This window comes from Marmota marmota, unplaced genomic scaffold (genome assembly GCF_001458135.2).
Source record: "Marmota marmota marmota unplaced genomic scaffold, marMar, whole genome shotgun sequence".
Classification (NCBI taxonomy): Eukaryota; Metazoa; Chordata; class Mammalia; order Rodentia; family Sciuridae; genus Marmota; species Marmota marmota.
The window spans coordinates 8,929,176-8,942,352 of record NW_025999949.1 but is presented as its reverse complement, the minus strand read 5'-3'; the positions used below and the strand labels follow the sequence as shown (position 1 = coordinate 8,942,352).

General features: G+C 35.7%; 1 protein-coding gene across 3 annotated transcripts in view; it reads right to left on the bottom strand.

Annotated features, from left to right (window-relative positions):
- Window positions 1-12,969, bottom strand: part of Emc2 (ER membrane protein complex subunit 2) — a 67,500-nt gene extending 54,531 nt beyond the window's left edge. For 2 of the 3 annotated variants that reach the window (XM_048802018.1, XM_048802019.1), the window contains exons 1-4: window positions 12,842-12,896; window positions 2,879-2,992; window positions 2,318-2,382; window positions 1,597-1,682 (exon numbers count right to left, since the gene is read on the bottom strand). In XM_048802018.1, the coding sequence (XP_048657975.1) occupies window positions 1,597-1,682; window positions 2,318-2,382; window positions 2,879-2,992; window positions 12,842-12,881 (305 nt within the window). In that variant the 5' untranslated portion in view covers window positions 12,882-12,896. Of the gene's footprint in view, window positions 1-1,596; window positions 1,683-2,317; window positions 2,383-2,878; window positions 2,993-12,841 lie in introns of all 3 variants that reach the window. The other variant, XM_015486377.2, reaches the window with a different exon arrangement.
- Between the last annotated feature and the right edge of the window lie 208 nt (window positions 12,970-13,177).

Here is a 13,177-nt window from a genome sequence, read left to right as displayed (position 1 = left end):
GGCAAAAACAGATGATAATGTAAACAGACAGATGAAGATTCATTTCTATGTCTCTGATTATTAGAAAAGCCTTACAGATTGAGGACACCAAACCATAATATATTCAATACTCTTACTAAATAGATCATGCTGGATGACATTCTCACTGGTATGACTCATGTTTTTATCCTACCATTACAAACATAAATCTTTGAAAACAGACTTTATTTTCTATGTTTTGTTCCTCATGGACACCTCTCTCAGAATATTTGTTCAACTTTCTCATTGTTCACAGCTAACTATCAAATACCTCAAACTCAACAAGTCTTTCTACCCAGAAATATTTCTTCCTCATTCTATGTACTTTTTTTCCTTTTTTTCCATTTGGTAGATAACATTTGAACATACAAGACAGAAAACCAAAAGGCATTTTCAATTTCTTTTTCTCTTTCATTTCTAAAATGTAATCGATAGCCTATTTTATGACCCTCTCAATTTCTTTTCATCTTACTCTCTCTACAATCTCTGCTACAGTTTATAATTCTAGTGCAACAATCTCAAAACTGCTTCCTTTCTGAAACTACTCACTACACACCCATATTACAATGTTCTTACAGACAAATCCAACAGTTATTCTTTCCTTAAATTCCTATAATGGTTTCCTGTTACTCTCAGTTGAAATTTCTTAGTAGGGTATATGAAGTCCCACACAATCTGGTACCTGCCTGTACCTCTAGTTTCAGTCCCAAACAGCAACTCCATCATTCATTACATTCTAGATATAATGAACTCTCCTGGAGTACCTACAGATGTGCTTCTAAAGTTATCATTGAAGAGGGAGCAATAGACAACGCTTCAATTAAAACAGACTATTTCAGCCAGTCATGGTGGTGCACGCTTGTAATCCCAGTGGCTTGGGAAGCCAAGGGAGGAGGATCATGAGTTCAAAGCCAGCCTCAGCAACCCCGAGCACTGAGCAACTCACTGAGACCTTGTCTCTAAATAAAATACAAAATAGGGTTGGGGATGTGGCTCAGTGGTTGAGTGACCCTGAGTTCAATCCCCAGTATCACAGGAAAAAAAAAAAAAAGGACCATTTTTTTTTTCTCTTTTCCATTACTAGGTTAAGAGTACACTTAGAAACAGAATTCTGTTTTTTAAAAAGGTTGTAACTCCAATCTAGATAATAGTGTCATTCATTTGCTTTGAGTGTGTATGTGTTTGGGTCTGTGCATGTATGTGCTATGTATAATTCTCAAAACAACCTTTACAAATTGGCAATATCTGTATTTTAGAGGCATGAATTTGAAAAGAATTTAAAAAGTTAAATAATTTGTCAAGTCAAAGCTAGGAAATGCTGAAACAAGACTTTGAAGCCAGCTCTTATTCCAAAGCATGATCTAATTTCAGAAGGTTAGAGATGGTAAATGGGTTACATTACCATTTCCTGGGAGTAACTGACAGGATTTGTAATGAGAAACACTTTGACACTATTCTAGAACTCGGCAGCAAAAGACCTCGTGCAATGAATGATGTGCCATGAGCATGAGAGAACCTAACACAATCTCCATTTTGCCATTTTTAAATGGAATCACATTGTTCACAAGATTTGGTTACCTTTCCATAGCTTCAAATCTCATGCCTGTTAATCGTTTGACTCTATGACTGCCAGGGAACTGTCTTCTTAACTCCTGAAGACAAAACTGAAAAAATAGTTGGTAAAAAAGACTTGAACAGTAGTAATTACCTTATATATATATATACAAGGAATGGTTTACATAGTTTTTACTATGTCCAAAAATTTCTTGTTAGTTCCACTTAACTTTTCTGTTCTTTTGTTTTGTATTTAAAAATGGATGCTAGAGACTAAACTCAGGGCCTTTATGTGGTAGGCAAGCACTCTACCTCTGAGCTACAACCCCAGCCCTCAACTAACTGTTAAGAGAAATAGTCAATACTAATTACAGAAAATATTCAATACAAGCCATGTACCAAGTCTTAATCATATACATATATATATATATATATATATATATATATATATATATATATATATATNATATATATATATATATATATATATATATATATATATATATATAGCAAGCAAGTTAAATATAAAATAGGCTCACACCTATAATTCCAGCAACTCAGGAGACTGAGGCAGGAGAATTGCAAGTTCAAGGCCAGCCTCAGATTCTTAGTGAGGCTCTAAGCAACTTAGTGAGACCCTCTTTCAAAAGATAAAATAAAAAGGGCCAGGTATGTTGCTCAGCAGTTAAGTACCCCTGGGTTCAATCCCCAGTCCAAAAAATAATAATAATAATTAAATACCTACCAATGCCAAGTCATCTCGACCATAATCTAGGGCTGCAATCATCACCTGTTCGTATATGATCCAAACTAGATAAATAAAGATGGGGAACACAGTTTAAAATAAAAATCTGCTAGACATAAATTAATGTATTCTTTAGTTTGTGATACTTTAGAGAATATAACTTATAACTGAAAATTGATTTATTATTTCCAGAATAATAAGCAAAGAAAGCATCCTTTCGGGTATATAAAATATTTTGATATCTTATGAGGTAAAAAAAAAAAAAATCCAATATTAAATACTTTTACTATTCTAAAAGATTCTTCATGAAATACATTTTGGCAAGACATCTGGTGGCTTGTAAGCTTTAAAATAAAAATGCCTATTTGATAGCCTCACTTCTACTAGCAATTATTTTTTAAGAAAAATAAATAAATAAAGTATTAAATTTTATGAAACAAAAAGTCACAGGTAAGAGTGATCTGACCAGTAGAAAATACATAAGACAGGCTAAAAAAAGAGAGAAAAACCATAAATGAAATGTGCTGAGTCTGAATGTAATAAATTAACAGAAGAACTTACTATCATCTCCAAGCTTAGAAGCATATTCATTAATTAACTCTTCTCCAACTTCCACAATTTGCTCACTATTTCTTGAGTTTTCTTCTCTCCATTTCCTCATTTTATCTCGCATTTCTGAAAACATAAGCTAGTTATTTTTTCGTATTATATATATACATACACACAAATGATAGACATAAAAACAACTGACAAAATGAAATCTACTATTTGTGTAAAGAAAATAAACTCATATTAATGTAGAAGTCTACCATATCTCCAAGTTGATAAAGTAGTACATAAATTGAATAGATCGTTTGGAAGAATGAAAAAGCATCAGAAGTGATCTATCTTTAAAAGTAATGAATGGCATGAATCTGCTACACAGATGCTTTTTCCTTGAAGCAACAGTGTGTCTTAACTTTTGGGGGAGTCATAGACCTTTCAGAGTTTGATAAAAGTCAAGGATTACTCTTCCAGAAAAATATAATTATCTATAGAAATTTTTAAATACTCAAGGTATTTTGAAGTTTACTCATTGATCCAGGAATATAAAAATTTCATTATAATTATTATATTAGACTATCAGCAATGAAGGAATATTCAACATAAATTTCCTTAATGTTACAGTGCCATGTAAGGAAGTAAAAGTAAAGGAAATCTTTTGTTATTTTTAAATGAGGAATAAAATAAATAATGTAAAATAAAGCCAAAAGCACTGACAAAAATAAAAATCAACAGAACAACTTTGCATATTATAATATAACAGGGAATTCTGCAAGTTTCAAAGAACAGCATTGCTATGGTGTGAATGTATCTTCCAAAGTTCATGTGTTGGAAATATAATCCCCAATGCAACCATGTTGAGAGGAAGAACCATAAAGAGGTGATTAAGTCATGAGGACTCTACCTAATGAATAGACTATGTCATTATCACAGGAATGGGTTATTTATCACAAGAGTTGGTTTCTGATGACAGTATGAGTTTCAGCTCCCTACTCTTCTGCACATTGTTTTGTCCTACTGCTATGGAATAACACAAGCAAGGCCTCTGGTAGATGCAGACCTAGATCCTGGACTTCTACTCTCCAGAACTGTAAGTCAAATAAACTTCCCATTCATTAAAAAAAAGTCTGGGTTATTGTCATAGCAGCTCAAAACAGACTAAGAACTAATAATAATAGAAATACACACACACACACAAACACACACACATACAAACACACACACACAAGCTATCTCATCTAGTCCCTTTTTTTCCCCCACAATATTAAGGACTGAATGTGCCTCCTCTCAATTCTTAATGCCCAATGTGATGATATTAGGAGGTGGCGCTTTTTGGGAGTTTATCAGTGCCTTTAAAAAGAGTAAGAGACAGGGCTGGGGTTGTGGCTCTGTAGCAGAGTGCTCACCTAGCACTTGCAAGGCCCTGGGTTTGATCCTCAGCACTACATAAAAATAATAAAGTAAAGGTATTGTGTCCAACTACAACTAAAAAATAAATTTAAAAAAGGTGTTAGGGACTGTGTCTTTTCTCTTTCCTCTACATTAGGTGAGGAGAAGTAGGCTTCCTACCCTTACTAAACACTGGCTCTTTGAGCACCTGCTTCTCAAATTTCCTAGCGTTGAGAACTATGTGGAATCAATATGTTTTATTTAGGATGTCCAGTCTATATGGTATATTTGTTACAGTAGTCTGAAATGAGTAAAACACATAGTTTAAAATCAACCATCCGATTCATCACATACATGCTTTCTTATTACTCTCTGAAAATCTTACATATATTCTACACTTTGAAGTTATCACTTTCTTCCTTCTATAGACATACATGCTAGACAGATTTAAATAGTTGAATTGAATATTGTTGAACAGATGAGTTAAATGAACAGTACACTGGAGCTCTATATCATAAAAAGAAAACTTATCACAAAATGAATTTAATTTAAAAAAATGGCCCCAGAATTGGTAAAATCATGACAAATCATGAAAGAGTAATATACAGTTAATTTCTTCTTCTGAAACATATAAATCGGTTTATATTTTATTCTGCACAGAAATGACCTTGAACTAAGTTTTAAAGGTCAAAAAGGAGTTCATAAGGCAAATAAAGTAAATTTTCTTATTAAGAATTCCTGGGGCTGGGACTGTGGCTCAGTGGTAGAATGCTCATCTAGCATGCATGAGGTACTTCAGCAACACAGAAAAATAAAATAAATACTTTGTGTCCACCTATAACTAAAAAATAAATATTAAAAACAAAAAGGGAGGAGGAAGAGGAGGAAGAGGAAGAGGAGGAGGAGGAGGAGGAGGGCGGCCTAGCTGGGCATGGTGGTGCATGCCTATAATCCCAGCAGCTCAGGAGGCAGTAGGATTGTGAGTTCAAAGCCATCCTCAGCAACAGCAAGGCACTAAGCAACTCAGGGAGACCCTGTCTCTAAATAAAAAAGAAGAAGAAAAAAGAACTCCTGAAGGGCTGGGGCAGTGGCTCAGTGGTGGGGCACTGTGTTTGATCCTCAGCACCACATAAAAACAAACAAAATAAAGGCATAATGTCCATCTACAACTACAAAAAAAAAAAAAACAAAACCCACCTCCTGAAGCTGGGCATGGTGCTACACACCTGTAATCCCAGCAGCTCAGGAAGCTGAGAGGCAGAAGGATCGCAATTTCAAAGCCAGCCTCAGCAAAAGTGAGGTGCTAAAGCAACTCAGCAAGACCTTGTCTCAAAATAAAATACAAAATAGGGATGAGGATGTGACTCAGGGGTTGAGTGTCCCTGAATTCAATCCCAGGGACCCAAACCCCTCACCCCCCCAAATTGTGAAAGTTAAGGGGTTTGAGTCCCTGGGATTGAAAATACAGTGAAATCAGGAAATAAGAAGGTAGGAAGTAATAAATTAGGTTCTTAGTTGAAAATTTCTGAGCAAAAGAAAAACAACACGATTAGAGCTGTATGCTACAAAAATCACTGTGGTGCAGGCAAGCAAGCAAGCAAACCAACCAGAAGATCTACTAGAAGTAGTAAAAAGTTCAAAGAAACTAATCATGGAAAATGTATGATTAGTGAAACTGGTTTGAATAAAAACTCTTATCTTTTAAATGACCTCATCCAACTTAATGAAAATATATTTAAATTTCCACACTTATGGAGATAATACACCTAAAACTCGGGGATGTGTATTTGTGTGTATGTGTGTGTATATAAAGTTCTTAGCAAAGTATCTGTAGAGATTCAGATTGACATGACTGCAGCCACCTTGAGTCAACTGTCATGACTGCCTCTGATTAACCCTGGTCTGTTTTCCCCCCACATAGTTTTCCAGCATGCTATAAATAAATGAAACCAATAGAGTGGTATGTTGAGCTTTACTAACACGGACCCTGTCATCATTAGTTCCAGGTATGTGCCTGATATTCTTGATATTAGCTTAAGATAAAACAGGTACATTCCAGCTTTGATGAAGTTATTTTTTCTCTTATCTTCTTTCAAAGTCCCTGACCTCTGACCCAAATTGTGAGTATGCACATGGTTTTACTGCCATTCAGGATGGTGTTTCTGTCAATTAGCCCTCCAATAAACTTCACTTTGTGCAATCTTGGATCTGACTACCTCAGTTCTTTAGTCTCCCAGTACATTGGAGCCAGCTATTATACACTGGGTTGCTCTGAAAAATCTGGAACACAGTGTGAACTCATTAAGCATTAGCTCTCTCCAAATCAATGAAGTGATATAAACGATATGCAACAATTAAGCAATGACATCAGATATACAAAATGGAGAAAAATAAGTACAAATGATGTGAAGTATTTTTTTTTCTTCAAATTAGAAAGACTCTGGAAAGATGATGGCAGCTACAATGGCACTATCAATAGCTACAAGATCTACATGTACCAACATCTACACAGAAGGATGCTACAGGAAGCAATAAGTGGCAAGCTGATAAATTCCAAAACAGGAGAACTCCCAAAGAGCCAATACATATTCACTGCAAAGCACTAAGAGCTATTATGTGAAGAACATCTGAAACAAGAAGGGCTCTGCTCTTGCCAATCCCAGCTGAGTGCAAGTAGAAAATGGCAAGAAGGACTGAACTCTCTGGAGCAGGTGGTCCTCTGACAAGTAGTCAGTCCTGACTGGTCAGGCCTCATTTTTAGGACAGGATTCCAAACAAAGGAAAGTGAAATCAAAATTCAGCAGCCCAAGATCAATAGGAAGCCCCCCCCACCACCACCCAAAAAAAAAAAAAAACTCAGAAAGCAAGAATACTACACCAAAAAAAAAAAAAGAAAAAGAAAAGGAAGCTCTCTGAGAATAAAAACTTTACTGAATGCCACACCTCACTTTAAAATCACAGGAAAACTAATTTCACATAAAAATGAGCAGCAGAAAAGTGTCAAGATCACACTTGTCAGTCTTGGATTTTGCATCCAGCTCCACTAATTTGTTTATAGTCAAGATAAATTATCAGACAACCTAATTTCTAAGACTTTCCCTTTTGATATGCAATAAGTTGATATACCTATTGATATATCCCTATGATTTTCACTCATTCATTCAAAAATGCATTGTTATTTTTATGACTTATGCTAGAAACATAAAAATGAAACCCAATTAAAAAGTTCACAAGCTAACAGAAAAATTGTAAACAATAAAAACACCCAAATGGTTCAATATTTCCATTTTTTGTGTCATTTTCTTTCTTTAGTTTTCTCTTCTACCCATGTAGTGGCAGTAGTAGACAGTGGTTAAGAATATGCTATACTCAAAACGCTTAGGTTCAAATTCCAGCTCTGCCACTTTGTAGCTGTGTGATATGAGCTGAGTTAATAACTTTGCCAGTCAACAGTTCTCATCTAAAAAAATGGAGATAAAAATATAATAATGGCATCATATGATTATTGTAGTGAGCACTGAGTAACATATTTAGTATAGCATGTGCTCAAAAACTTTTAGCTACTATTAATATTTTTCCTTCTACATCCTTCCCTATTTTCATGTACACTACTAATTCTCTTTTGGTTTTTGAACCAAGAGGTTTTAGAGCTTCTCCCTAAGACAATGGCACATTCTATAGCAGCAAATGCTTCGTCTTTTTTATAATTCCACCATCTCTGATTTTGCTCTTCACATTGCATTTAGATCAGGGGATTTAAACAGGGGTCAATAAACTATAGCCCCAGGGCCAAAATCTATAGCCACCTGCTTTGTAGTTTTATCAGAACCTATAGAGCCCTCTTTATTCAGATAATATCCATGGTTGTTTGTGTGTTACAATCACAAAGGGACAGTAAAGACAAACCATGTGGCACACAAAAACCACTAGTATTCACTATCTAGTACTTTCCAGGAAAAAATATGCCAACATCTGAGAGTAATAAGTAGCAGAAAGGGGAAAAGATCTACTGTTAAACAACCACTATTTAAATTCCAACTCTGCCATTGATTTGCACCAGCAAGGTGATCTTGGACCTATCATTTGACATTTCTAACACCTCAGCTATAAAATACAAAGGATCACAAGCCTGTCCTACAAATCTCTGATGAAACTTTTACATAAAGTAAAACCTGGATCTCTTATATTGTTGCTTGGATAATACAATTGTCTAAGGCTTTTTGTTTGTTTATAAGCTGATTTTTTATTATAGTTGAGAGGGCATGCACTCACCAATTCTTCATAGGCACATAGGCACCAATACTATCTTTCACAAATTTCACACATTTTCCTCATCTGCTTGGCCCTGAAGTTTAAGACTTTTAATATTAAGTAATTTATGTAGGGCATTTTACAAAACGTAAAATGCCGCAAAATTTTAGTTACTTCGATTTTAAGGAAAAACAACTGATAACTGTTTCAGCCACTGGCTAGAAATAAAGGCTTTTCTAGCACTGTTTACTCAAGGGTGGGTTAAACTTTTTATTTTACCCTAAGTACCCCCACCAAGAGGTAAGCACCTCAAAATTAAGGTGGTTTTATTATATATGTGTAAAGTAAGCTGCTCACTGCTTACCTGAACAATTAACTGGGTAAACCATGTGGGGTCATCTAAAGACCAAAGGTTATGAGAGTGACTAGGATTATTCTGCTTATTCCTTCCATGAGGACTAGGTGTCACTGTGGTAAGACAACCAGTCTCTGAAAGATGGAAAAACACACCTGCTACTTACTCTGATGACTCTTAATTCAAAACTCCTTACTCCAATCCTATATTTTCTATACTTCACTTAATTATATATTCCCAAGTAATACAGATTCATTTACATGAAACATCATACTCCGTAAGATACCTGGGAGATAATAAATTTTAATTTATCCATAGTCCTATGAATTTGTCTAATTGGAGTAGTTACAGGATGTTGAAAAGACCCATTCTGAAAGAACAAGTCACCTGATTTGAAAAAAGGAAGAATTATTTTATTTTCATGTACAGAGAACTCAGCAAAAGAGTTTTTCAAACTCTATATTGCAACCCAGTAGTGGAATATGAAATCATTTTAGGGTACTTCTTGCAGCATTTGTGGGGGAGGGAATAAGACAGAATGAATAGAACAGAATGGAATGTTCATGCTAATACTTTTCAAGTGAAGTTCTAATTTCAACTTATACACATATATATGTGTATGAACATACTTGAAAGAGTTGTTTTCTAAAATTTATTTCTTGTAGATTGTGCAAATAACACTGTTGTAGGAAAGGGGATATGCTTTTTAAAAACATAATTTCAAAGAGCAGGTCTGTATCTCAAATAATGAGCAGGAGTTATATTATGAAGGGGGAAAGATAATGGTGCTATTAATTTTTCTAGGAAAAATGCAAAAAATAAGAAGTAGTGAAAATGCAGGTGTTAGAAGCAGTAGGTAGGAGGGGGAGGAGAAGTTAATTTTAAGTATTATCACAAAACATACAGAAGATATGCCCTAAGATAACTGTGAATACGAATCTTCATTTAAAAATTAAACTTCAGGATATATTCTATGAACTCTGGGAACTTGCCTGTCTTGTTCAGCACTATATCCTCAAAAACTGTAATAGTGCTTGATAAAATGCATTCAACTATATGTTTAATTACTATGTTGTTTAGCATATTACAGGCTGATATTTACACCTGGGTGTTGAAAAGATTGTCTACCGAAGACATTTTACCCATTTTAGAGGTCTTCAAAACTGATGAGATCTCTGAATCATCTTTTCCCAAAAATATGCACACATAATCTTAATTTTGCACGTAAGTTCATGAAGTTTACAGACCATATAACATGCCTGCACAGATCAAGAATCTACAGATCTCAAGTTTAATAACCAACCTAATGACATGACATATTAAAAAGAGGGCTACAGAAGGAATCCCTGAGGAATCAGGAAAAAAAAAAAAAAGAAGAAAGTGGATGTAAGGAACTCAGTAGAGGAAAGATGTGAAAAGAAAAGAACCTGGAAGAATGTTATTAAGAAAGCATGGAGGAAAAAAGCAAGTTAAGAACTTTTCATAGAGTGATCTACACTAGCAAATGTAGTACAGATGTATAAAACACAAACATTTGAGTTGACATTAGATTTTCTTAGAGACCTTAGAGAAGAGGTATGGGGTGGAAACCAAATTGTGGTTACTGAGAGAATGAACAAAAAAAGATGAAGCAGGAACAGTGAGCATGAACAAGTGAAATTCTCTTAAACATAATATTAAAAATTTTTTCAACAAATACTCATTTAGTGTCTATTACATGTCCGGCAACTGTGCTAGGTATCCTATCTACATCCTGCCTAACAATATAGTCTCAAGAAATTTGACAACTCTATTACAACTCTAAATTCTCTTTCCCACATCCAAAGTTCCAATCAATAAATTTCTTTATGTAACAGATGCTTTGAAGTGGCTGAATTAATAAGCCATAAATTCCATATCTCTGTACAGTTTGTTAGAGACTTGGAAAGTACTAGAACTACTAGACAGGTAATAAATTATCCTATTACAAGAATTACATTATTCTTTCAACTAACCAATTCATGATGTTATTCAATGGAATTCCTAAGGACACACCTCTGAAACTACTCTCCTCCAAATCTCTCTGAGACCTTTCATTGACCTCATACATCCTAAAAAAAATCTGTTATTCTGAGTCTCTGAAATAAAAATCTAGAAAACTCATTTCTTAAAATTCCCTTAAAACAGTTTTAATTCTGAAAAAGTCTAAACCTTCACTGAACAAGTGAACAAACCATATACTATTAGTTGAGTTGCCTAAGTTCACCTAAGATACTAAAGAAATATATCCAACACTAAAAAAATGATTCTTAGTTATATTTTGGGACAATCTGTTAATGTTTATCATTAATCCCATTAATAATTCATTCAGTCAATAAACAATCAGAGTTCCTCCCAAATGTCCAACTCTAATGACATGACAGTGAACAAAACTAGAGTGGTTACTTTCATTCTAGGAGAGATAAAATTTTAAAACTTAACTGGGTAAGTATTTCAATGGCATGAAAACACATGACCCAGGGGCAAGTTTTGATTTTTTTCTTTATTCTTTCTTTTTTTTTTTTTTTTTCCTAAATTTTGATAGAGGGATGGGGAAGGGGGTGAGGTTAAGGAGGGCTCTCTGTAGTACGGGACTTCTGAGAAGAATTCTGAGAAATTATAAAGTCTAACAGAGCTAAGAGTGAGCTATACTAAACATACCTTAACAATATCACTTTTGAAAAATTATGAAACATTTGAAAAACTTTTTAAAAATATTAAAGAAAACAGTCACATATTTCCCATCTGGCTGAAAGGATATAACCTGACAAGTCTTTTAAAGTTATTCACAGGTTTGTCTTCTCCATTAGACTGTGATTCTATGAAGTAGGGACTGTCTTACTTGAAATATGCAAGATCTAACACTAAGCATTTAAGACTTCTGTTTAATATAATGCATTCCTTCAGTACCAGCAGAAATATTCATGTGCCACAAGCCACAAAACCAATATATTATCTATACTATTGAATGCACTGTAAGTGTAAAGAAATTTTGTCTTTTCCCTTACATGTCTGCAACTTCATAATACTTAGAAATTTATTCATGATCAAACAGTAAATATAATTTTCAGTCCACATGTCATTAGGCCATTATTTAAGCATCCCACAAAGGCATTCATTGAACAAACTAGCTACTGAAATCTGCTGAACTATGTTAAAGGCTGGCAATGTGAATTTCAATAACATAAACTTCATGCTTTAATGAAATTCAAGTTTCTTAAGCAGGTCTCCCACGAAAGTTTCTAAAATGGGGGAGGGGGGGGAATCTTTCTTGCAGAATGGATTCTGTTTTTGGATTTAAAAACACTCTGCCCTAAATCAACCAAGGATGAGACACAAGAATGCCACACGTGATCACCTGTCCAAGAGTTAACAGTTATTTTCCCCTTTAGAATAGGATTTACTGGTAGGGAATAGATACAAAATGGTATGGAGTGTGTAAAAGTGATTTGAGGGAAGAGTGGGATAGAGAATAAAAAGCACAGAAATTTAAAACCCGGTTTTGAAAAAATAACAATTTTTTCATCGGTCTTCTACACACTTTTTCTGCACAGACTTGAAAGACTTCCAAACACTTGACAACACAAGGCCTTACAGACCCTGTACTTCTTGGCTTCAAAGAAGCTTCAACAATCCACTCTCCCGCCCCCTCCACGCCGCCCAGGAACCACAGAAAAAGTGTGACATCCTTAACTCCAAGTCTCTCCGGCCTCATAAATGGAAGCTGCGCCGGGCCGCTGGACTGGCGCGGAGGTAGAGAGGTCAGTCATTCTTTAAACAGTGGGGAATGCCAGAGTCAGTGGCCCCGCCAAGGAAAGGGTCAGCCTCAACCTCTTCTTCAGCTTGGCCCGTCCAGTGAGAGCTCCGGTGCCAAAGACCGGAGAACCCACCTGTCCGAGCATAGTGGGTGCTTCCGAACGATTCCCCAGAGCTTTGGGTCGTTTTGTGCCCGCCCCTCCCGAAATTACCTTCCCAAGTGACATCGTAAAGCTCTGAGACCTTCGCCATCTTCCTAGAACCTAGAGGCAGCGGGGTAAGAGGGCGGGCAGACGCAGTCACGTGACCTGCGACCGGGCGGTAGTGAATTACGAAGCCATTTCTCATTGGCCGAGAAAACGGAGTGGGTGGCATCCGCCGCGCACGTGCACGCAATTCTACGGAAGGGCTTTCGGAAGAAGGGGGCGGAGTTAGCCGGGCCGTGCGCGGTGCGTCAGGAGCCTGCGGAACCTGAGGCAACCGGCCTGTCGTCGGAGCAGATTTGGGGTGAGGTGTCGTATTGACCCGAGATTTTTATCATTTTTATC